This window comes from Lissotriton vulgaris, chromosome 6 (assembly GCF_964263255.1).
Source record: "Lissotriton vulgaris chromosome 6, aLisVul1.2, whole genome shotgun sequence".
NCBI lineage: Eukaryota > Metazoa > Chordata > Amphibia > Caudata > Salamandridae > Lissotriton > Lissotriton vulgaris.
In genome coordinates, this window is record NC_141694.1 from 1,693,669,065 (window position 1) to 1,693,696,393 (window position 27,329).

General features: G+C 43.0%; 1 protein-coding gene across 1 annotated transcript in view; it reads right to left on the bottom strand.

The window, feature by feature from the left end:
- The window catches only part of USH2A (usherin), a 2,319,650-nt gene that overhangs the window by 645,361 nt on the left and 1,646,960 nt on the right, over positions 1–27,329 (bottom strand). Inside the window, exon 43 of the mRNA XM_086925936.1 lies at positions 7,313–7,510. Coding sequence (XP_086782062.1) covers positions 7,313–7,510 — 198 coding nt within the window. The remainder of the gene's footprint in view (positions 1–7,312; positions 7,511–27,329) is intronic.

Consider the following 27,329-nt stretch of genomic DNA (forward strand, 5'->3'; position numbering starts at 1 on the left):
CAGCTGCAGGGGGCTCCTGTGAAATCCCTTGGGCCTTGGCTCTTACGTTTTTACTAAGCCTGGGCGTAGTTCGCGTAGCCGCACTCCGCGGAGCTACGCGAAGACGCACTTGCACTCCGCGAACTACGCATAGCTCCGCAAGCATGCGTAGTTGCTTGCTTGCGAGCCATTTTTCGTCTTCGGGAGCGCCGTGGAACTCTGGAACCTGCTCGACACCACATCTCCAGACGTCGCCTTCCTCACGGAAACATGGATGAACGCCTCCTCAGCGCCCGACATCGCCGTCGCCATCCCGGACGGATACAAGATCACCCGGAGAGACCGCGTCAACGAGACAAGAGGAGGCATCGCCATCGTCCACAAGAACACCATCCGCATCACGACCAACTCAGACGACACCCTCACAGCCGCTTAACGTCTTCACTTCCAGATACACACCGACCCCAAGACCACACTCAGAGGCACCCTCATCTACAGACCCCCAGGACCTCGCACACAATTCAGCGAAGACATCGCAGACTTCATCAGCCCGCACGCCCTTGCCTCCGCTGACTACATCCTCCAAGGGGACCTCAACTTCCACCTGGAGAACAACAACGACAACACCACCACCACCCTGCTGGACAACCTCGCCAACCTCAGACTCATGCAACTGGTGAACACCCCCACCCACTACGCCGGACACACGCTTGACCTAGTCTTCTCCTCCAGCAAGTACATCTCCTTCAGCCACTCCACCGGACTCCACTGGACAGACCACAGCTGCGTCCACTTCAGCTTCAGAAAGACCATGACTCACCACCACCCGCAACAGGTTCCCCGCAGGAACTGGAACAAGATCACCACCGACCAGCTCACCACTTCACTGAGCCAGAACCCTCTCGCCAGCTCAACGGACCCCAACCAAGCAGCCAACAACCTCACACAGTAGATCACCAATTGCGCTCGCCCAACCAGCCTCGACCACTCGCAGTCCGGCTTCCGCGCCAACCACAGTACCGAGACAGCCCTCATCGCAGCCACTGACGACATCCGGAGAAGGAGAAGTGGAGAAGTGTGGCTCACTGGTTAGAGGAGGCAGACCTGGAAGCAGAGGTCAGCCCGGGACCAGGGTTCAATTCCCGGCTCGGCGGGGTCTTGAGTCCTAAAAATGTTCATGGACTTGACAATTCTCGCTCTGGTGCCTACTCGATTCACGGGTTCACACTCTGCGACTCTGGGCAATAGCTTGCTTAATCTCCACAACGGCCCCTCGCGGCGGGATGCCTGGCTTTCACCTTGCGGATACCCTGCAGGGGTTATTTCACAGGGGAATACCAGGACGGGTTCCCTAAGCAAGCGCTTAGAAATCGCTTGGTGATTTGCGCTATATAAATTCCTGTACATTTACATTTACATCCGAGCCCTGCTCGACAACTGGGAAACAGCGGCCCTCATCCTCCTGGACCTCTCCGCAGCATTCGATACGGTCTGCCACCGCACCCTAGTGCAGCGCCTCAGCAACATCGGAATCCAAGAGAAGGCACTGGAGTGGATCATCTCGTTCCTCACCGGAAGAACCCAGAGAGTCCGCCTCTCCCTGTACAGATCCAAGGCCACCAAAGTCATATGCGGCGTACCACAAGGATCATCACTCAGCCCCACCCTCTTCAACGTCTACATTAGCCCCCTCGCAGCCATCGTACGCCAACACAACCTCAACATCATCTCCTACTCCGACGACACCCAGCTGATCCTCTCCCTCACCAACGACCTAGGAACCGCCAGAACCAACCTACACGAAGGGATGAAAGACGTAGTCGAGTGGATGAGGAACAGCTGCCTGAAACTGAACTCAGACAAGACGGAAGTCCTCATCCTTGGATCATCACCCTCCGCCTGGGACGACTCCTGGTGGCCCCCTGGCCTGGGCAGCGCACCCAAACCAACGGACCACGCACGCAACCTGGGCTTCATCCAGGACTCCTCCCTCTCGATGACCAGACAAGTCAACGCCGTCTCATCATCATGCTTCAACATCCTACGCATGCTCCGAAAGATCTTCCGATGGCTCGCCACTGAAACCAGGAGGACGGTCACACAGGCACTCGTCACCAGCCGACTGGACTACGGAAACACCCTCTATACCAGAACCACAGCCAAACTCCAGAAAAGACTCTAACATATCCAGAACGCCTCCGCACGACTCATCTTGGACATCCCCCGACACAGCCACATCTCCGGACACCTGAGAGACCTTCACTGGCTCCCCGTCAGCAAGAGAATCACGTTCCAACTCCTCACCCACGCACACAAGGCCCTCCACGACCTGGGCCCCAGGTACCTCAACAACCGCCTGACCTTCTACACTCCCACCCGCCAGCTACGATCGACCAGCCACGCCCTCGCCGCCGTGCCATGCATCCGAAGATCCACCATGGGAGGAAGATCCTTCTCCTACCTGGCAGCCAAGACTTGGAACTCCCTCCCCATCCACCTCCGCCTGACCCAAGACCACCTCTGCTTCAGGAAGCAACTCAAGACATGGCTGTTCGAGCAGTAGTGGACCCCCCTCCCCCAAGCGCCTTGAGACCCTCTGGGTGAGTAGCGCGCTATACAAATATCCTGATTGATTGATTGATTGATTGCCTGCATGCTCGGGATGTGTAGCGCGCGAAGTTACCCATGAGGTTTGTCCCGCCCGCTCGCGTCCCCTTATTTCCGGTCACTACTAATGTGTTTGCGAGTTATTCTGTGCCAGATTGCAGTTTCTGCGTGTTCGGCAACTCGATCTTACCGACAAGCATCCTCGCGCACGCGAAAATGCTATTGAGCGCGCGAGAACTACGCTACGCAGCAGTTTGCGGAGTAATCGACAACTTCGCGTTCTCCGCGGAGCGCGGAGTTGCCGAAACTCCGCAAACTCCGCGAACGGAGCGTAGTTCTTCGCCCAGGGTTAGTTTTTACACATTAAGCACAGGGTGTATGTTGAGTTGCACAGCTACTGATGATCGGAGAGAGTGAGGTTTGCAAGCATCATGATTTAACAACTGAGTTTGCCTTCTCATGCCACTGATACTGATAGACACTACATGCTATTTGCACAGGAAGCAGTTTGTAGCGATCATAATTGTATCTTATCAATTTATGGCTGGTGGGAATAAATCACAATTTAAATCAAAGCTGTGGGTTTTACATCCCTGTTCACATTATGATAATGTATTGCATGGAAGCGGTGGTGAGCCAAAACATGAAAATATATCTATGCCTGATCGAATATCATATTTTAACTGAAATTAAGGTTTGTTTATTTTCTTTTTTCATCTTGTATAATGGCATGACATACTTACTATTTGGAAAAAAGATACCAAACTAAGACACTTTTTAGCTAGCATGCTACATGTTTGATAGGCACCCAGGTTATGGTCCAGAACTTTCATTTAATAAATTAGTGCATATTGGGAGTTATGTTTTTCCTTTTCCTCATTTACCCAATACTTTTTTTCAGTTTAATAGATTTTTATTAGGTTTTAACAGAATACAAGTAAAACAATACAATAATGAAGATGAATATGATAAGTTAAAACAATAAGCAATGTAATTAATGAAAAATGCAAAAAAGGTAAAGAAAAGAAGAGAAGAGGAGAAAAGGAAAGAGAGAGAAGATGGGAAGGCAGGTAAGGGGGGGGAGAATAGAGAATAGAGAGAGAAGAGGAGAAAAAGAAGCAAGGAATAAGGAGGGAATATGCGGATATAGGACAGGTCATAAGCTCAAGTCGGATGGGTAGAAGAGAGGAAAGTAACAAAAGGAAGCCATAAGAGATCAGATTTAGTTTTTAAAGGAATAGAAGAAGAAGAGGCAATTGAAATCCTATGTTCATCACATATGAAATTCCACCAAGTTGTAACAGAGGGTTTGGAGTTCTCTTTCCAACAAGATAAAATAACTTTAAATGCTATAGCAATGAACAAATCAAGTAATCTAGCATTATATGAGACTAAATCAATATCATCAGATAATGAACCTAAAAAAGCATTTGCTAACGTAAAAGGTGTAGAACATTGAAACATGCACATGCATATATCCCATATAGAGTTCCAAAATGAGAAAACAGAGGGACATTCAAACAGTTGATATTTATTTATTTATTTATTTATTTATTTATTTATTTATTTATTTTGATAACATTAATTTGTAAAGAGAATGTCAAGCACTGGGTAGACAGTGTTTCCTAAACAATCAGAGATTGGGTAGTCCTAATCGTGTCATATGGTAGTATTAATAGACAAAAGAACAGATAGGAGTGCTACATGGGGGGGATTATTTTCAAAGAGTTAAAGGATGGAAAGGACACACAGAGAAATGGTATGTTAACTGACAGATGATCATTCCGAAGAAGGCAGTGACAGAGTGGGCACTATTCCATCACACAGCATAAATGTTTTGTCTTAGGAAAGATCAGAGATAGATTAGACATTGATACAAATCCTTCTTCTACCTCACATTTGAGATTTTCAGGAAAAGTCATCAAGATTAATTAAACATCAACCCTTTATCAATACATGCATTCATCCTGATTCCTGCAGATTCAGGCAGGTCTCAATGGACTAACACTCTAAAAACCTGTGTTTGGCCTCATGGCTGCACCCCCATCCTCACCCTCCAGCGCCTTGATGCCCTCACAGGTGAGTAGCACACTTTATAAACTCCTGATTGATTGATTGATTGATTGATTGATTGATGGCCACAAGTTTGAACCATTGCAGGTCGACTCCGCCTTTCATTCTTCTAAGGTCTATAAATTGATTACTACTGAGAATAAACAACTGCTTTCAGCGTCCAGGTCCCCCAAGGGGTGAGCACATGCTTTACATATACATGTGTTATGTCTGTGTCTATATACCGTAGCCCTCCTCCCATCTCTGCCATCACCTGTGCCATGTGGGGACTGGATGTGTCCCAGCATGCTTGGTTACATGCATACTAGGCACTGCATAATTTACCCTAGCATCTCTCTAACAGTTAACAATTCCTAACTCTATTTTGTACCTGGTCCTTCACACTAATTGCACCCCTCTTGATTAATACCACACTTCTCTCTCTTGTTCTCTAATTCCCTCTCCTGCAGCCAATTTTCCTCTTGCGACCAAGACATCTAAGTTCGGCCATCGAATATGGTTAATTTTAGGAAAGATCATTCCTTGCAAAAGCTCCCTTTATTCTCTATCGCTCCTTTCCATTCTTCTGCCATTTCTAGCTCCTTGTGGGTGGCTTTAGAGAAGCATACAGGCACTTAACAAGCATCACCACAAGTCTCTTGGCCTGTGTGTGTGGATAACCGAATATCAGGTGCTCTGTGCATTTGGGGGCCTGTATGTCTCTGTGGTATGTTACACTTACAACGCAACTTTTACGTCGTAATGCTGTTACAACGCAGCTATTACAACGCAGGATCCATTACATCGGATGCCATTACAACGCATGGCATTACATAGCAGATGCTATTACAACGCATACCATTACATCGTAAGTATTGGTAAGTATATTATTTTTTTTATTTTATTTAATATTATATGATTGATTTAATTATTATTAATTATAAATAAAAATATTTATTTATGTTTTTAAATATTTTAAATTAAATATATTAATTTAAGTAATTTTTTAAATAAGTATGAGTATAGGAGTATATGTTTTGGGGTACTGAGGTATATGTTTTGGGGTGTTTGGGTATTTTTAGGTTTTAGGGCAGGGTTTGGGTTTTGGGGTATAGGAGTGTTTTTAGGATTTAGGGCAGGGTTTTGGGTTTTGGGGTACAGGGGTGTTTTTAGGTTTTAGGGCAGGGTTTGGGTTTTGGGGTACAGGGGTGTTTTTAGGTTTTAGGGCAGGGTTTGGGTTTTGGGGTACAGGGGTGTTTTTAGGTTTTAGGGCAGGGTTTGGGTTTTGGGGTACAGGGGTGTTTTTAGGTTTTAGGGCAGGGTTTTGGGTTTTGGGGTACAGGGGTGTTTTTAGGTTTTAGGGCAGGGTTTGGGTTTTGGGGTACAGGGGTGTTTTTAGGTTTTAGGGCAGGGTTTGGGTTTTGGGGTACAGGGGTGTTTTTAGGTTTTAGGGCAGGGTTTGGGTTTTGGGGTACAGGGGTGTTTTTAGGTTTTAGGGCAGGGTTTTGGGTTTTGGGGTACAGGGGTGTTTTAGGTTTTAGGGCAGGGTTTGGGTTTTGAGGTACAGGGGTGTTTTTAGGTTTTAGGGCAGGGTTTGGGTTTTGGGGTACAGGGGTGTTTTTAGGTTTTAGGGCAGGGTTTGGGTTTTGGGGTACAGGGGTGTTTTTAGGTTTTAGGGCAGGGTTTGGGTTTTGGGGTACAGGAGTGTTTTTAGGTTTTAGGGCAGGGTTTGGGTTTTGGGGTACAGGGGTGTTTTTAGGTTTTAGGGCAGGGTTTGGGTTTTGGGGTACAGGGGTGTTTTTAGGTTTTAGGGCAGGGTTTGGGTTTTGGGGTACAGGGGTGTTTTTAGGTTTTAGGGCAGGGTTTGAGTTTTGGGGTACAGGGGTATTGTAGGGTTCAGGGGTAGGTTTGTGTTTAGGGATAATTAAATTATATTTACCATTTTTAAATTAATTAAAATATATTTAATAAATTAAATTAATTTTATTACATTAATTACATTTTTAAATTAAATTAAATAAATTAAATAAATTATTTCAATTAATTTAATTTAATTTCAATTATAAAAATATGTACATTAAATTAATTTCCTTATTTTAATTAAATTAAATTATTTCCATTTTTTATTAAAATTACATTTATTAAATAGGTATTATTTTTTAAAATTAAATTAATGGCTATTTTAAAATGTATTTTAATTAAATTAATTAAATTAAATTAATTAAATTAACTTAATAACATTTTTTTTAAAAAGGTATACTTACCTATACTTACGATGTAATGCCATGCGTTGTAATAGCATCTGCTATGTAATGCCATGCGTTGTAATGGCATCCGATGTAATGGATCCTGCGTTGTAAAAATTCCAATGTAACGGAATGCGTTGTAAAAATCCGCGTTGTACTGACACCAATCCGTCTCTGTGTTTGGTGCATGCTTATCTTCATCTGTGGACACGTGTGTTTCTGTTTATATATGTAGGTGTGCTGTTTGTGTAAGGATAGAGGTCTGGGGGTATGATATCTATGCTATCTATATATCTATATATCCATATATATATAAAGAGAGAGATAGAGAGAGAGACAGAGAGAGAGAGAGAGAGACAGAGAGGGAGAGAGAAAGAGAGGCAGATACACATATCTTCATTACAAATTATGATCTTAGCCTGGCATACCATTCGGGCGATCAGGTTCCTTCCAATTTAGACTCAGAAGGTCGTTGCGATTGTCCACTTTGGTCCAAGTTGGTGGACTCACGCCTTGAGGCACATCTTGTTTTGTTGTAACTCTGGTGATGTTGCTAAAACCTTTTCCAAAGCTATTCCACGCAGCTATTTTATAGCTATAGGTTGTATAAGGGTCGAGACTCATATCTGAGGAGGCAAGTAAAAAACAGGGTCACCTACAAGAACTTACCCTTGAGAATTGAAAAAACAATTTTAAATATGAGACCCTGATGACTAATGGCCACATTAGGAAACAAATAAATAACAGCTACTGCTCTGTTTTGCTGGAAATAGAACAAAAGAAAGGCTCTCACATGGAAAAATGTGTTCGTATTTGTCAAATGCAAAATATTTATCAACACTAAACCAAACGCATCAGACACTTTTATTCTCGATGAAATACAGCTGTATCATGCATGGCCCAGAACATTAGGATTTGCATCTTAAGAATGATATTCCTGATACTTGACCCAGAAAGTAACATTTCAGCTTCATTTTGAATGGCATTGAAGCGTTTTCTCAAGTGTAAGATACCTTCTGAAAGTTCCAAGTACATTTGAAGTCTAGGGAACTTCAGAAAACAAGTGCAATGTGAGACAAACATTCATGAGAACGTGTGTGTGTGTGTGTGGGGGGGGGGGGGGGGGAATGAAAGGAACAGGAAAAATCAATTCCCACTGTAAATGCAACGCATCATTGTACCATAAAAAGGTCACATTTTTAAGGCATCTGGCAAGTTGTGGCGGACAACGAAAAGAGAGTTTATTGTAGATCAGAGGCCCATTCTCAGCATTTCTTTGCTGTTAATAACTTAGATTTCTAAACAAAGCAGTAGGGTTGCAAAGCTTACAGGAACAGGGGTCCCACATACCTATCTCAGATAGTACCTCCCGAGCACCTTGGAGTTTCCCTTGGGCTGCTGCTCAGCTGATTCACAAGCGTTGCCACATAGAGGTCAAACATTACGGAAAGCGGGACCGCCCGCCATATGTGCAGTGGTCCCGTGGGTGAGATTAGGATGCGCCCGCCACACTGGCGGGCACATCACACATTTATAACATTTCGGCGGGCTGTGCTTTCAGCAGCATCCGCCGCAATGGTAAAAATGCATGTTGTGCATTTGCCTGCACAAAGTGGCAGGCACCCCGCGGTGCCTGCCACATTGTGCATGCAAATGCAGGGGGTTACCATAGGTACCCCCATGTGCACCCCCACCCCCCAACTTCCTGGGGTCCCGCAATGGGTCCCTAATTGTGAACTCTGTATGCCTTTCTGTGGCTGCAACAATGCCACGGAAAGGCTGCTCTCCACCTGCATACTAATATGGATGGCGGTGTCTAGCAGACACCACCACCATATTAAACCCTTTTCCACCCAGTCAACTCATCAACCGGGCAGAAAAGCAGCAGACTGTCTTCCCGTCCGCCGCATAACCCCGCCGTACTGATATGGCGGGGGTTATTTGGCATGTGGGTGGTGTAGTATGGCGGGTAGATCGCCACCGCCGTTTGGATCAGCCCGCCATACGAATAGACGCCCTAGTCTCGATTTTTAACAGCAAAAACAAGACAACAAGTCTCAGAATACAAAGCAAAAATCCTTAAATGGACAAGCTCTTTACCCATGTACTTAGGAAACTTGAGAGCTGTGTGTCTGGTAAGAGATGGTCAGTGCATACAACTGAAATCTGTTGTATCTTGTGACTGACTGCTTATCTAACATAATTTAATGCCCTGAAGTAACAACTCATACACTTGTGCATGCCATACTAAAAGTCAAATACATAATAGCCATGGTTTAATAAATGTGTGTTGACCTGCAAAGAAATACTTATCATTTCTTTGAGCTGCTTCATCACAAAACTAATCCATAGGAGATGTCTGCTCATGCATTTGTATTCCAGGCACACATTTTCCTCTCCATGTAGGTATTAAATTGAGTATCAAAAATGTATTTTAAACAAAAAAAGTTACAGGTAGATGTGAATAAAAGGCTAATTTTGAGCAGTTGAAACAAATGACAGGTGGGCAATGCACTTTGAGCTCGAGGGAGGTTCACCCCAGACTTTTACTTTCACCCATCCTATTTTTGCTGATCTTGTTTTGTTGGCCTTAGAACTTTGTGCACTTTACCACTGCTAACCTGTACTAAAGTGATTGTGCTCCCTCCCTAAAGCATGGCTTCTACCTAATTGGTATATTTTACTTTACTTTTAAGTCCCTAGTAAAGTGGAACCCTATTGGACCTTGCTCTCTTTGAAGGGTCACCCCCAAATATTATGCCATTACCTTCCAATTTATTTAATTAATTTATTTTTGCTGGCCTTAGGACTCTCTGCACTTTACACCTGCTAACCAGTACTAAAGTGCTTTTGCTCTCTCCTCCAAACCTAGCAGAATTGGCTTACAGCAAATTGTCCTGTTTAATTTACTTGTAAGTCCCTAGTAAAATCAAATCAGGATTTATAAAGTGTGGAAAATCACCCATGATGGTCTCAAGGCACTGAGGATGCTAATACATTAGCACTGCATGTGCCCATGCCCTGTAAATTAAATGCCACTAACGGGCCTGCAGCATTGATTTGCCACCGACTTATGTAGCCCCTTGAACATGGCTCAGGCCTGCTCTTGCAGCCTGTGTTTAGTTTTAAACTGCCATTTCGTCCTGGCAAAATAAACCTTTTGCCAGGACCACACCTTCCTTTTCAATACACATGTCACCCCAAGGTAGACCCTAGATAGCCCAGAGGGAAGGGTGCAGTATATTAAAAAAAGGTGGACATGCACTTAGTTTTTCCCTACGGCAAGGCCTATCTTCTCTACAGGATAACACTGAGGTTACATTAATACATTTAATTAGTTGTAATTTCCAAATGGGACCAGGTAACCAGATCATATTTGGTGTCTTGCTAATTGTAATGAAAAATCCTATTTTATGGTAAAGTCGGATTTTGAATCCCAATTCTGAAAATGCCACTTTTAAAATGTTGTCATTTTCCTGCCTTAGCCATTTGGTGCATGTAGCCTATTTCTGGTCACAAGACTGGGTATAATTAACAGCTGGGCTTTGTGCATTCCTCTTAGCCACACACAATATGGAGCTTAGCTGTGCCTGGATAGTCCATCACTGGCTGGATGGGAGAGAGAAGCTGGGCACAGCCCTAATTATACTTGAATAGGCTATGTCCTGCCTCCACACAAAGGATTGCATACCCTCTGTTAGTCTGAAGTCAGGACACAGAAGGCAGGACCCCAGTGCATTTCAATGTGAAACTACTGGACCTGTGGACTCTGCCAGGAAGAAGGACTGCTGTGATGCTTAAAGGACTGCCAATCTGCTGGACTGCTGTGCTGATGGACTGCTGTCCTTTGACCGAGGTGAGAAGGACTGTACCCGCATCCATGAATCTAGGACACTAGAGTGACTGTAAGGGCTAGTTTGCAGGTCCAGGGTAATAAAGAAACCCCCTTTGGGTCAATTCACACTTGGCACACCACTCTTACACATTCAACCTCCAAACACCAGTAGGATGACAGCAGGAAAATGTAAATTATACATAAATAAAAAATAAAAAAAAATATTCAATAGCAAAATTGCAGGTATCTATCAATCACAATCATCACATAATGTATTAAAAAATATTTCATAAAAAATTGACAGTCTCTATAAGACCTGCATAGAACATTAAAAACATAAAAAAAGACCTTATAACATAAAGCCTTGTCACATTAATACAAAGAATTGGGAACACAGGGAAGAAAATTAATTCCAATTCACAGTGAAGTGCTACTAAATCAATAGCAAATTAATTGTAGTCATTAAGAGCATTGTTTCATATATTCTGTCTGATACATTTGTCCACACAGATTTTACGTAGACTTCTCTTCTTAGTGCATCGACGCATTTCGATAGGCACTAGTTTATGGTCATCACCTTCTTCAGGAAAAACACATTTAATTCCCAATATCAATATTAAAATCTGTATCAACTGGGCGTAAGCAGCCTCAAAGATAAAACCAGCCACATACTACACATGCTGGAAATTCCAATACCTCCAACAAATTAGGTAAGCAATGAGAATTTAATGCGGTGTCCTCTTCGTCAATTAATACTTATTATCTCTAACCAGCACTGTCTTGAGACTTAATCCCCCGGATACTTTGGAGATATAGAAATCTTTGAATCTTGTTTTCTGCGGTCTATGCTATCCGGTCCATTTAATCAAACAGCATATAAATAAAAACCATTCTGAGACAGGATCTGTATCCAGTCGAAAGTACCTCCATGAATCCGTTCTTTCTTTGGCAGATCTCCTGATCAGAAGCCTCAGGTATATAACAATTTAGAAAAGGGGGTGGTGATGAACAGAGTGTCTGAGTTAAACAGACCACTCTTACCCAGTCCAAAGATCAGGGCTTGATCCATCACCGTTATTTATCTCACTGCCCCATCCCAGCTCAGAACCTGGCTATATGCAAATCAGTCTGTCCCTGGCCCAGTGCATCATGGGAACAGGGCAGACTAAACTACCAAGCCAATTCTTCACCAGAAAGGAGACAAGCTACCGGGGACCGGTTTCTGGCATTTCAGCCTTCTTCGGCCCGGCTTGCTTGAATCCTGATGGAGCAGTGAGAAAGGGACTCATGTCTGAGTATACCCTGCCACACCTATAGTGGCCAAAAACGATTTAGAAAAGGGGGTGGTGATGAACAGAGTGTCTGAGTTAAACAGACCACTCTTACCCAGTCCAAAGATCAGGGCTTGATCCATCACCGTTATTTATCTCACTGCCCCATCCCAGCTCAGAACCTGGCTATATGCAAATCAGTCTGTCCCTGGCCCAGTGCATCATGGGAACAGGGCAGACTAAACTACCAAGCCAATTCTTCACCAGAAAGGAGACAAGCTACCGGGGACCGGTTTCTGGCATTTCAGCCTTCTTCGGCCCGGCTTGCTTGAATCCTGATGGAGCAGTGAGAAAGGGACTCATGTCTGAGTATACCCTGCCACACCTATAGTGGCCAAAAACGATTTAGAAAAGGGGGTGGTGATGAACAGAGTGTCTGAGTTAAACAGACCACTCTTACCCAGTCCAAAGATCAGGGCTTGATCCATCACCGTTATTTATCTCACTGCCCCATCCCAGCTCAGAACCTGGCTATATGCAAATCAGTCTGTCCCTGGCCCAGTGCATCATGGGAACAGGGCAGACTAAACTACCAAGCCAATTCTTCACCAGAAAGGAGACAAGCTACCGGGGACCGGTTTCTGGCATTTCAGCCTTCTTCGGCCCGGCTTGCTTGAATCCTGATGGAGCAGTGAGAAAGGGACTCATGTCTGAGTATACCCCGCCACACCAAGACGGCTGTAATGCCAGAAACCGGTCCCCGGGAGCTTGTTTCCTTCCCAGTGTAAGAATTGGCTTTTGTAGTTTGGTTTGCCCTGTTCCCATCATGCACTGGGACAGGAACAGACTAATTTGCATACAGCCAGGTTCTGAAACTGGGATGGTGCAGTGAGCTAAAAAACGGTGTTGGATCTAGCCCTGATCTCTTGACTGGGTGAGAGCTTTCTGCTTAATTCAGAGACTCTGTCCCTCACCACCCCTTGTTGTAAATATATCAGGTATATAACAGGCTTCCAACAATCTTCAACCCAGAACCTGGATTCTGCCCTCCCAAGTGGTGCTACCCCACTTGTAGACCCTTGGAAGTGGTCCTGAAGGTGCTCTAACAGCCATCTGTGGTCCCAGCAGACCCAACTTAGAGCGATGCATCGCTTCACAAAACTCTGCATCAGAACCACTGAGCGATGCATCCTCAATGCAGGACTTCAAATCGTAGCCCCACAAATCTTGGGAACCACCATTGGTTGATGCATTCTTTATGCAGGCCTTCACATCCCAAGCCCCTCATTGACACAATTCTCGACTACAATGCTGGATTCGGAAGCGCTGGCCCTCAATTTCTTTGGAACTAGCCGTTGTGCAACACATCTTCAATGCACGACTTCACATCACAAGACCCTCATCAGCAGCATCCTCGACAACGATGCAGAACCTTGCTTCGCAGTCTCCCAGCTTCTTAGAACCATTGCTGAAGGATGTATCTCCAAATCAGGACTTTGCATCACCTCAGCTTTGCGACGCATCTTTGACGTGGGACTCCACATCGAGTAGCAACCAGGATTTAAGGTCCTTTGTTCAGCACACCTAAGTGGCTCCCTGTAGCCAGCCTGCACTCCGTTGGGGTCGGCCTGAACTTGTGACTTTGTCCCCATCTAGTGCGACCAGATAACCATAATTGGCGTTTTGTGCTTTAGGTGCTATTTTCACTTAAATCCTTAAAATTGCATATCTCTGGTTCTATTGATTAAATTTTTGTCATTTTGGTATTAAAATATTTATTACAACTTACCCTATTATTCAAAATATGTGTGGACTTTTGTGTGTGTTGTGTTTCACTCTATTATTGTTGAATTGTTGCATAAACACTTTACATGTTGCCTCTAAGTTAAGCCTGGTTGCTCTATTCCAAGCTATAAAAGAGTTGAGCACAGGTCAATTTAGGGTTTGCCTCCCTGACTAGGAGTGTGGTGGCTGCTTTAGTTGGGGTTCACCTCTCGAAACGAGTAACCCAATGTCTTACAGCCTCGAGTTGGGAGAATGTAACACAGCAAAAGCAAGCGGTCAATTTTATGTTCTTTGAAACAAAATTCAGGCACAAGAGGGTATACAATTCAAGCTATGAAGCAGCAATAGCCCCCTCTGCAACATTTGAATTGTTCATACTCTGTGATTTTAATTTAGCAATCCCTGTCTAATATGGCATGTCAATAGGACACTTTACTGGTCCATAGAACGCAACAATTGAATGAGAGACAAAAAGGCCAGCAACAGAAATAAAATAAAAACTTACATCTTGAATTACAACTAGATTTATCTTAATATTGGTCCTCTAGTGAGGGAAGTTTAATGTGCTGTAATGTAATAAAGATTTCACAATACCCAAGCACACCTATCCATAAATAGAGGAAAGCACAAAGCTATTTAAAGTCCCTTTGGCTGTACATTTTTGGCAGCTTTGACAAGTTCAAGGCTTAATTAAATATTGCAATAAATGCTTTGATAAACAGTGAATAACCAACACAATATAAACCAGTTAGACGAGAAAGAAGTTAATGTCCAAATGAACCTTTTTTTTATTATTAAATTAAAATATTTTAACCAGGTACTAATAAAATAGTAATGGAGCAGATAAAAGAAAGTAGTCTAAATGTATGCTCATTTTCTAAAAATGGCATAAGGGTTCGGGTGATATAAAATGGTCCAATAACGTCTATTACATTAAAAAAGCATAGAAGAAATATAAAATTGGAATTGCAATTCCTTAACCGACCATAGATCTAAGTTGAATTGTACCTATAGGTGACTGAGCTGGCATGATGCATACGTTGCACCTGCTAAGAAAAACTAAAAAGTTACCTTTACACTGAAACTTCCTTGCATAGTAGTGTCTCTCATGAAATTCTAATGTAGGCTTTTTAGATTTTCAAAGCAGTCTGAGGTACCAAAGGTGTCGCACTTCCCCTGACCGGTGTCAACAATGCATTCTCTGTCTGCCCTCGTGATTCTCGTGAAAGTGAATTTTCATGCCTAGGACTTTTACAGATTCATGTACATCTATTTATGCAGACATAAGGATAAACCTATGGTTTCTAGCTGACCCAAGATACTCATAGTTGGGGAAGGCCTCCATATCTCCACTGACAGCGAGATTTAAATAAAATGCTGCACAATTACACATTTGTCTTGGCAGTAACAGGAGTTAGAGCTATCTTGGTGTTCATGTCTGTTGCCTGATAAGCTTGGTGAGTAACTAGAGCAGGGTTCCAGGATTCACTGCAATCTAGCTTTTGCTCACATATATACCTGGAGTTGCACACCTTCACACCCTCTTCTTGTCAGAGTTACCTGGCTGAACATAGGGCATGTGAGAGGCCTTTCATGCGTATTCATGCAGTCAGACCGACTCCACAGCACCAAAGTAACTTCAGAAGGGGATAGTTTAATCAAGCAAACAGTCCAACTTATTAGGGAAACTTTTCTTCAGTCCCTACAAGGAGTTTTGCACGCGACAGTAAACAGCTGTCAAGTGAGCGTGGCTTTTACACTGCATTCTCTTAGGCATACTACCTAGCTGATGGATTTTGAATTAATTTTAGATACTATCAGTCTGTTCCCTAAATTAGGTTAAAGTAAGAGGTACAAAGGGGACTCAATGTCTTGCTTATGGAACCATGCCTTCCACGCCATTGGTACAGAACTACTGGTGAGAAAACTGCACACTGGTAATATAGGCCCCTTGGGCTCCCACCAATCTCTCCTTGCTGAACGGTAGTAGCTTGTAAACTCAAGTGTGGAATTGTCCCAGGACTCTGTGAAACATGCTTCTGTTAGAGTCGACTGCCTAAGAGCAAGTCTCGTACACTTTCAAAAATATTCACTCCCTCCATCACTGAGGAAAACCTCAGTTCTCTCGGTTTTGATTTTGATAGTCACTTGGATAAAAGGACCTTCATCTGGAAATGGCATTCAAAATCACTATAATGCGACTTTTATGCACTTCATAAAAACCCAACTAGAATTAAAGGAATTCTAGAATCAGTGGACCAATAAATGGTACATTTGCAATGCAACAAATACGCTATTTTAATGAGTTTGTCTTTAACTTGAAAGTAGGTGTGTAGGTATCACAGCATAGCGGGGTTGCCAGCGTCCGGCAGGCCGGACTGGAAACCACAACCGGCCCTGGCAAAGTGCTCGGACGGCCCCCCCCGCCCCACTCGGGGGGTCGGAGGTGCCGCCGAGCTCTTTGCCGGGGCCGGTTTTTGGCCGATTTTGGTACACGGACGATTTTGCAGCTACGCTGCAAAAACGGTCCTGTAACAAAAACGGCCCCCGGGGCCCCCACCCGTGCTGCGCTCTGGGGGATTGCCCAATGCCCGCTATGGCCAGTCCAGCCCTGGCGTCCGGAGCATGCAAGTATCCCTCCACTTTTCTTTTAAAATGTTGCGTAACTAAGAATGACTCTAATAATTTTGTTTTCGGGGCAACCGCCCTCTGGCCACGCTATGCCACTGCATGTATGTCACATTTAATTTGTCAAGCAGGGTCCCCTCCTTATGTAGGCTTAGAGACAATGATTTACTTCAACTCTGTACAAAGCACACAATCCTGGACTTCAGTTAGGATCAGCATGGTCAAGCAGCAAGAAACAATAGGGTTCAGAGAGGGTGAAAATCCTAAAGGTTTAGCAGCTTCTAGAAGGATCATCAGTGTATGTGATGTGTTTATGACATCATGAAGATAATTCACAAAGATTAATGGACTGAGGGCCAGATGTATCAAAGGGTTTTACCCATTCTGTGTCTATGGGAAAATACGTTCATACATATGGCCTTAAATCACTAATTTATGCATGGTTATTTTGAACGCTATAATAGCGTTTTACAATTGTTGTACAAGTTAAGCAGGGCAAAGATTGTTCCCTCTATTTAAGCTTCAAATTGCATGGAGTGAAAGGGAATAAGTGCCCTTCCATCAAATCACATATGGATATATGTTAAAGATTATAAATTAGATATTTATAGTCTGTAAGCAAAGGCCCTACAATCAAAAGAATCTTTATAAAAACAAGTGCTATTGCAAGAATGTACACACTAGACCTAAAATATCAAAACATATAGAAAAAGAAATAAAAACCTACAATGGGGTCGTAAAGATATCATTCGTTTCCTTTGATTTGGATATCTGTTGTTTTTACCTTCAGAGTGGCTTTGGTCTGCGGATCAATCATCATTACAATGCTTTGTAACTAAACAACTGCTCCCATTTGCAAATTGTCATCACTGTTACTCTGGTCATTGGGTTTTACCTGTGCATGTATGTAGAGGTGCATGCATACCACAGACTAAGCTGAAGAGCAAAGGAGCTAGAGGAGAGGCAGCAGCCCTGGGACATGATTCAGAATCATTACAGAGAGTAAGGTGGGGTGGGCTCCTACCATGTGGAGGTCTAGAGCTCTTTTAAGAGTTGTGTCTACATCTTCTTTACGAATTACAGGACGTCTGATGCTTAGCAGAATGTTGCTCTGGGTAAGGAAAGAGAAAATGGAAATAGCTTGTGATATGATTTCTCTTTTTTGCAGTTTCTTGTTTTCTATCTGGCTATATTCTGCCTTCACTTGGTTTTGCCCATGTACTGCACTTCAGTTCTTGGACAGCAACGGAGAGACACCAGTACTGCTAGCCTTTGTGGATTTGACGCAGCAGCCTCGTAAAACTGACTCAGTGAAATCTTGTAGATTTCACTGCGTCAGTTTTACGGGGCTTTCCTACGAGGGAACACCCACCCTGCGACAGAACGCCCACATGAAACCTGACGCAGGTTTCATGTGGCGCAGGGGTTTACAACGTGACGCATCTGTCTAGATGCGTCACGTTGTAAATAGGTCGCAGGGATGCGCCACGTTTCCGCGCCGTTGCGTCACGCAACGGCGGCGAAAACGTGGCGCAAGTCCATCACAAATCTGCCCCTTAATCTTTTGACACAAAATTACTGCAAATTATGTGACTGAGCCAGTTTGTGTAACTATGAGTAATTTGGTAGAAAAAGCCTACCACAGGAGCACATGAACAATGAATTTAGCAAGCGCGAGCGGCTGCTATTTGAGTTCTGTTGCATTTAGTGGTATGACTTTTAAGAGGGTGACTTTTTGCACTAAGAAAAGTGGTAAATGCTGGGTTATGCTCCTAGCTAAATCAGTGTAATCTCACAGAATTTTGCTATGATTTCTTGAAATTTTACTACAGCAAATTAAGCAAGTTATGCTTGCTGACTTATGGACATGCTATCTCATAGGACAGATTCCATGGACTAGTTATTACTGGAAATGTTAGAGAAGCTGCAGATGAGGCTGACCAGTATTAGTAAACGCAAGATTTATGGGTGGCATAAACGAGAGACACTGCAAGGGGGGGAGAGTAGGAAGTAGAGCAACAATATCAAAAACGTCAGAGGTTAACAGAAGAGTGGATGACTGATGACTCAAAGATGATGCTGGGTCAAGGAAGTATTATAGGATAAAGATTGGGGTGATAAATTAGATCAGTGGGTAAAATGAGTCACCTGCGGATTATAAAGGCTAGTAAAGGTAGATGAGAGAGACAATAATGGATATCAATGGCAACTGTGGAAGGTGATGACATGGATTTATTGGCAAACAGGGAGCGTCACACGATATTACTAGACAGACTGAAGCACCTGAATTATGCTGCACACTCAGCCCGCACACATACTTCTGGGGACAAGCCAGGCAAGCCTCTGGCATGGTTGATAAAACGTGACACTCATACTACTCCGGAGATGTCTATAACTGAGGCTCCGAACACTACAGTATACAAGCAACGAGCCATACATAATGCCTTCACGAAACACTACGAGGGCCTTTATCGTTCTCAAATACAGGTCACTGTCAAGCAGATCTCGGCATATCTCTTCACTCTGCCCTCGCCAGAAGTTACTGATGCACGACGGGGCGACCTTGGTGCGCCCCTTACATCGGAAGAGCTCAGAATGGCCATATTCTCTCTTTCAAATGGTAAATCCCCAGGTCCTGATAGGTTACCCACAGAGTTTTATAAGGCCTTTTCCGTTTTGTTGATTCCGGAACTATTGCGCATGTTTGCGGCGGCTGTGCGTGGCTCTGCCCTTCTGCCCGCACTGAATGAAGCGAACCTTATATTGCTGTTGAAACCGGGCAGAGAGGAAGCCAATTTGGGGTCGTACCGACCTCTGGCACTCCTAAACACAGACTATAGGCCCTTGGTGTCCACATTGGCACAGAGGCTGGCGCTATTGGTGCCCACTCTTGTACATACAGACCAAAATGGTTTTGTGCCTATGTGCAGCACTTCATATAATATCAGACGCTTATTCCGAGTGCAGAGTATGGCCGTGCCCAGATGGCCCAACTCAGGGTGTTTGGTGCTTGATCTGGAGAAGGCATTTGACTCTGTGGAGTGGCCTTACCTTATGTGAGTGTTGTGTAAATATGATCTGGGCGAGGGCTTTCTACAATTAGTGGAGCTACTGCACCGGAGACCCGTGGTGCGTGTCCGTACGGGCAGACTTATATCTGACCCGATTAGAGCATGCAGGGGTACTAGACAGGGATGTCCCCTCTCCCCTCTTATATTCGCCCTTATGATGGAACCGCTGGTGGCTCTACTTCGAGCTTCAGGTGAAAACTGGGGTATACGACTAGCAGACGGGATGCATTCGGTGTCACTATACGTGTTGTATTTCTATCTAGGACCCTAATTCGATATTCCCGATTCATGCCCTTGTGCGCTTATAATCAATAATATCCTTACAAAGGCATAAGAATCATATCCATATTCAGTAATAGCCCATGCAGTCCAAAACACAGCACGGCTACTCCCATCGACTCCTAGAAAGCACAACGCGTTCTTTAAACAAACCAAGCCTCCAGCAGCCCGGGAAATTCCCCCCCTGCTTTTGTTATGATTTGAACAAGACTCCTGGAGTCCAGCAAGAACTGTTAGTTCTTAGTGACGTCTTATGTCCAACCTTACGTCAAACCCGGCACCTTTCAGGTATAAAACACCAACGGTTGCCTTAAGCAATCACACGGTGGTTTGGAGCAGAGCGGCTATCGACTTACCCGAGAGCCCAGCTGATGCGAGAGCCCACAAAAGCTGCCCCTCCCCTTTGACGCGCTGGAGAAGCTACTTTTTCTCACGCCGACAAAATCCAGCTCCGGTGTTCCCGAGTCACCCTTGCGGGTTGCTGGGAGATCGAGTCCTGGAGAAAGAGTTACCAGACCTCCCACATTCTATACTAAGGTACGGAGCTGACTAAACCCTTAAAGAGAATTCTTGAATCAGATCCTTGGAAAAACAATCTTAACCAACTTAACTTAAACTGCTGCTTACTTACTCCTTCCCAAGTATTAGGCTTAGGTCAGGTACATCGGGGTAGGCGTAGTTAGAAGCACCAGTTGAGTACGTTAGTCAATGATTTTATGTATGTATAAATATATTTTATCTATTTTAAGTATCATATGGCTATCTATGTACAGTATTATTTCGTAATACTACTTTTACTGTACGCACTTTACTTCATAATAAGTATTGCAATTGTGGCAATTCATTTCTCTTGCATGAGAAAGAAGACTGCTCAATAAATACCACCTTTTATTGAAAACGCCCGTCTCTCTATTTCTCTGCACTCTGGTGAAACTAAGTATGCACAATTGACTGAGTGAAATAGCTGCCTATTGTTTACACACAACTCTAGAGATACACTCTATTCTGAGGGAGCAAAGTTGTCATGTTTGTACGGTTGTCAGAAGCTAATCCCCTTCTTGTCTAGTCCGGAGAGTTAACTCTTTCCTGAACATTCGAGAAAGTTTCTAGTGACCTCTGAGCTATCTGGAAAAACTAATTAAGTCTAATATAGTCAGTAGAGACCTAGTCGACCTCAGTCCTAGGTCTACACTGCTGTTTATATTATTCCAATGCGCAGAGCCTATTGGGAATATAGGAACTACACTACATGGCGCCCAACGTTTGGTAAGGCGATAATCTAACGCAAGACACTAGAGTAACTCAGTCGTGCTTTTTCACACAGAACCCTTTTTCCATAAAAAATCCAAAAGACGTCTGTAGTGGGTGAAAGGTTAATATCCACCGGAACTTAGTAGGAAGAGATTCCTATGTATTAGTTTTTGGTTTAATCAACGTTGAAGGATACAGTGTTCCAAAAATATTGTGCACCTAATCTTTGTTTCCTTGAAACTTGATCTGCAACAAAAAACTTTTTGTCAGTAAAAATGTCAGAAAGTGAAGAAGAAAGGGAGCAAGCTAGAATAGCAGCTCTACTCATAGAGGATGACACAGCCTTCCAAGAAAATGACCCGAGTGTTATACTCATTCCGGTCAACGTAAGGAGAGCTATAACTCTTAAACTTATAAAAAATGTACTGACATCACGTGGTGGTACAGTCATTTTCGTGGTAGAGGCCCATGAATATCGGCAGACAGAGGTATTCTATTCATGGATACACTATCCAGCAGCAAACTCTATAACAAAAGAATTCCACTATTACAAAATAGAGGAACCTCCGAATATATACACTCCTTTCGAGGACGTTGAAATCCCACTAAATTACCAAGAGCACCTGCTCTAGTTTAATGGCGCCCTAAAACATAATAATCACATCACCAGGCATGGTCCACTAGGTAGACCGGAAGCAACGGGCCGGTTCTAGCCAGTTACGCAACACACCCAGACATCGAAACAATGTCAAGCGAAGAACTCCTAGTTAAACTGAAAGAATTAACGAAGGCATACAGAGAATTAGTTCAACTAGCAGCATCTGTGGCGATCCGCCAGAAATTGAAGGAGACAGATATAGCAGACCAACCATTTGAACTTGCCAGAATCATAAAAAAATACTATGAAGAACTAGGGAGAGATAGTTTGAGTGGGAAACCGGTAAAAAAAAAACAAGTAACTGAAAATCCTGAAAAAAACCTTTATTAAAAATAATCTGAATACTCCAAAAAGGAGCTGGGAGGGTAATAAGCAGTCCACTCCCAGGGAAAAACGATTCCAGTCCAGAGGAAGGTCTCCTCAACGGAGAGAAAAATCTCCAGACCAAGAAAACAAGTCTCCCCAAAGGGAACCCTCTGAAAAATGATACAACCTTAGAGATAGGGAAAAATTGAGAAAACCTGATAGATATCAAGATATTGATACACGTCCCTCTCGATCACTCTCACTCAATCTTTCTCGATCTTCCTCACAGAAATCGGAAAGGAGAGGACGATCAGAACACAGAGAAGAGCACGTCAAGTCCAAAGACAAGGAACTTGCTCATCAAAGTAATAAATCACAATATCCCAGAAAGAAGGTAGCAAGTATTAAGATTAAACATTGCGAAGATTCTGAGGACACAGCTGAAAAACGGAGCGTGGGCCCAGACAATGCTAGACAGCGCAGCAGAAGTGACCATAGCTTGCAAGATCCTGATGAATCATCTGGAGACAGTGGACACGAATGAATACATTCAGGTGGAAACTGCAGATACCAGGGTTAGCAAACCCCATAAAATATACAAAATAACATTACGTATAGAGGGGGACAAGACGAGGAAAGTAAGAGGTCTCTTTTGGGATAATCTTTCAAAAGGCTATGACATCCTGTTAGCTGAAAAAGACTGGCCACCAGAGTTTGTCAGGGAGTGCCCTCATGGCGAAGAAATAATTATGCCTACCTTCTCTAATCATATACCAATTCATAAAAAATATACACTTGCAAGAAAATGGGCAGTAGCCCAAGCTCCAGCTATATATAAAAACCATGTAGGATGGTATGAGGACTCACCTCACCACAAAATCAAGTTAAAAAATCAACCCACTGCACAAAAGCAGTACCCAGTTAAACAAGAAGCTAAAAAGCAGGTCAAGGAGATTTTAGATCAACTTGAATATCAAGGGGTGATTGAAACATGCACCTCACAAATGAACAATCCTTTGTTTCCTGTCTCCAAACCAGACGATCCATATCGTCTAGGTTTTGGACTACAGACACCTTAACTCCTGTTGTAAAACATTTGCAGTACAAAACTCACACAGTGCAGCACTAATGAATAACATTGTGCGCAAAAAATATAAAACAACATTAGATATTTCTAATTGATTCTTTTGTCAAAACATTGCACCTGAAAGCAGGTATTTGACCGCTTTCTCAATAATGCGGTCACAAAAACACTTCTGTCGACTCCCACAGGGATTCAAGAATAGCCCAGGATTATTCTCAGCAAGGGTAACAGAGTTACTACAAATCTACGACGATGAGGCATTATCCTATGTCGATGACATCTACCTCACAGATGATGACCTGGAGACTCACTTAAAAAGAGTGAACACCATAATACTTGGGTTCGCTTCAGAGGGTTACAAATTCAACTTTAAAAAGTCACGAATTGCCCATCTAACTGTCCTATTTTTAGGATCTGAATTATCAAGTGAAGGCAAAAGCCTGGCAGACAATTTCTTAGAGAAATGTGCTGTACTCCAAGCACCAAAAACGCTGAAGAATTTACAATCAATACTAGGTTTCCTGAATTTCGGAAGAACATACATACTAAATTATGGAGAGAGTTAAACCTCTCTATGAATTAATAAGACCTGATTTCAAACCAATAAATTAGACTCAGAAACACACAGAAATTTTAAGATCACTACAAACAGACATGTTAACTAAAACAAAATTGCAAACACGTGAAAACACACGCAATCTTGTAATCCGAGTCATCCCAGGAAGATGCGGATTCACATACCTGACCTCTAATGAGGGAGAAACGGTACCTATAGCTTACAAATCGCATTTGTATACTAAAGCTGAAATAAAATCCAGTTCTACAGAAAAAATTCTGATAGCGGTTCAAACTGCTGTAGCAAAAGAAAGAGCCCAAGGCAGAAGGATAACTGTTTTTGCAGCAGAATCAGCCCTTGAGGCATTAACGTGCACACACAATTTAAATGCTGTGGCATTAGATCCAGAATGGATACAATGGGAAAATTCTCTTGCTGCAGAAGATGTGCAATACTATTTTGACCCGAAACTGAAGAAACTAGATGATCTAGAGTACGAACAAGAATATCCTCTGCCAATCGAAATTCTGCCTCTAGAAAAGTACACTTGTGTAATCTACATGGACAGATTTGTACAACCGCCACAATGTAGTGGAAAAATCATACAAAGCAGCGTGCGCGATTGTTAAAGGTCGCTGGCGCTCTGGTAAATTCAGACCGATGCTTTCCAAAACTGAATCAATCAGAAACTGTTCAGCTCAGTGAGCTGAAATAAGATCTTTAAAGATGGTGCTTGAAAATGCCGATCGTGAATTCCCGACACTAATAGTGTGCGATTCGCATTTCTGCGTCAAGTCTTACAACAGTGACATGCAGACATGGAGCAAAAACGGTTACAAAGATGACACAGGTGCCACAATAAAGCATAAATCGCGTTGGGAACAAGTAGTTCTTTTAAAGAAAGAACTACAGAAGACTCACGTGATACACGCACTGAGTCATCAACGTGATGGCGTTCACATTGCAGGGAATTCATTGGCTAACACAGCCATAGCGGAAGCGGTTCAACCGGCTTCCGTAGCCACTGAAAAGCGTTCAGAAAAACACATAGATGGGGAAACCATGCTGGTGGTAAAAGCCTCATTAAAAGGAAATTATGCAGCATTACCTCTCAACTATCCACTCAGTAATACATACATAATTAATGCAAACTCTGTTCCGTTTGCTCAAATCCCTGGAGTGGGGGATAGAGTAATTCCAAACACGAAACGGAGAGTTTTCTTGATTGAAAGCGCGCACATGGGACTGGGTCCGAGGCACCAACAGATCTTGAAATCTTTAATAGAATTACAATCAGAGTACTGGTGGCCGGGAATGAGCGTGCAAATTTACAAATTTGCAATGGATTGTCCAGACTGCAACAGAGATCGCAGCTGTGAACCGGACCAGACTAGTGCCCGGACATCTTTGTTAGAAAGCTTCAGGCTATCTATGATACAGAAATCCAACCAGAGAAATGCGTCCCAATAATTATTGAGACAAATTAACTTGAATATGTAGACCAGCAGCATTCGGCTGACGCCAGAACTGTTATAAAAAGATTTGCGAGTCTTTATCGGCATATACGCAATTGGCATGCTACATTCTGATCAGGGTCCTGCGTTTAGCTCTCGAGCTTACAAAGAGGCCATGAACAGCATGGGCATTGCATTGCGGTACTCTTCTCCCTTCCATCCTGAGGGAAAATGCGGTAGTGGAAAGAAAAAAACGGGACATAAAGCAATCTATAACGGCGAGGGTATTACGTTTGAGTGATGGGTGGGTCAAACATTTAACAAGTGTCCAACGTAGTCTTAATAATCTGCCAAGAAATTCTCTAAAAGGTCTCACTCCATACAAACTATTGTTCGGTACTAGAATGCTAATTCAGGATCTTGACTGTCACACTTCAGTGGTAGAAGAAAAATGCTTTGATATCAAAGACCGTTTGGCTGTCTTACAGGATCTAAATGAAACAAGAAAAAGCCTGAGTAACATAAAATTGAAACAACAGCCGACAATCACTGAAGAAAAAACACCTGTCCCAGCAAGACCTGTCTGGATTCCAAAGATTGGGGATCTGGTCAGAGAGAAGATCGCGGTGAAGAAGGAATTTGGGCCTTCTTACAGAAAAGCTGTACCTGTCTTAGCCATCAGCGGAGCAAGATCAGTTGTACTACCGCCCCTTGCTGGTAAAAAGGAGAACCGAGTTGTATCCATCGACCTGGTAAAACCACAATCATGTGACCAATATTAAGTAGTAGGCCCAGTGGACTCCCAAGAAATAGCAGAATACCGAAATTTGCAACAATCCAAGAGGCTCATGCTGAGAGACTAATCAAATTTGATAAACCTGCAGTGAATAAAAAAGGACTATGCAATAATGCCATGGAACTTGTGCCTCTTGAAACCCAAATTGCATCAGTTCGTCAAGAAACACCAATCTAGAATGATGTAGCATCTGATTATTCTAATGAAACAAAGAAAAATGCAAAAGCAAATGAAAATCCAGAAAAAATCACAACAATTGACAGAACTGCATCTGGCTACTTCATCAACTTCGACGACTTCTCAGAAGATCCAAGTGAGCATGAAGAAACGCCTGTAACAAAAACTTTAAAAAGACAACATAATTGAACTTTCTCTCCAACTAAAAGAAACATATCTGATTTCACCATGGATTGAATTTTGGATTGTGTTAGGTGTACTTACTCTCCTGCTTTGGCTCATCATGGTTCTATGTTTGGGAAAATTCATTGATGGAAAATATAGTACAATGGACACAGCAAGTCAGAACATCAACTTGGTCCTAAAGCCTCACACATCCTCCCACGTCGAGAAAAGAGAACTATCATCAGTAAACATCTCAGCGAAACCAATACCCGGTGGGGTAGCATGGGACAGAACTGAATATGACATTTTTGGCCCGGTTGAACTCTTGAAATATCCACATCAGTTCAAGGTTTCATTAAGTGACTTTGTGACACCAAGTACTTTCTCTGATGATTGGGACTTTGAAAACATAATTAATATGATGTCAGATTTAGTAATGTCAGCCAAATTTACTGAACATGATTACTTACAGGGTTCATTGAATTATGAAGAGTTATACTGTTATAACCACTTTGGTGATCACTATTTGCATAAAACTGCACAGCCTAGAAACGTTTTATCTTATAACCAATGGGAACACTGTCCAACACCGCCAAAAGGCAGCTCGAAAACATTTTATGAGAAATTCCAGTACTTCTCAGGGTTTAACAACAGTGATCCGAAAACATTTTATTTTAAAATATTAAATAGGACAGGTATGAAAACAATGTTGACAAATACTAAATTGATTTATTCTGAAAAATGTTATGACAAAATGTCTACATTTGGTTTCGAATTTTGGAAAAACAACATTGAAACAAAAACGATCTGGGGTACCAAAGATTGGTAAGTACAGGGCCTAGAAGCATTATTTAGGGCCTGCATGATCCCAGAACAAATGATATTTTTGAATGACACAATTCAACAGACTACTTGTCTTGGCTTAGCTAAGATAAAATACTTAAATACACTGTCTATTCCGAAACCCATAACTGATAGTAATAGCACTACAGATGTGGAGATAGACATAACCCATATTTTTCACCAAAACAGAACACATCCTGATTGGAAAAAGTGGTTGATCTGGCCAACAGACACAAATAACTGTCAAGACAGATTCCTGAACAAAACACAGGGGTTCAAAATGACC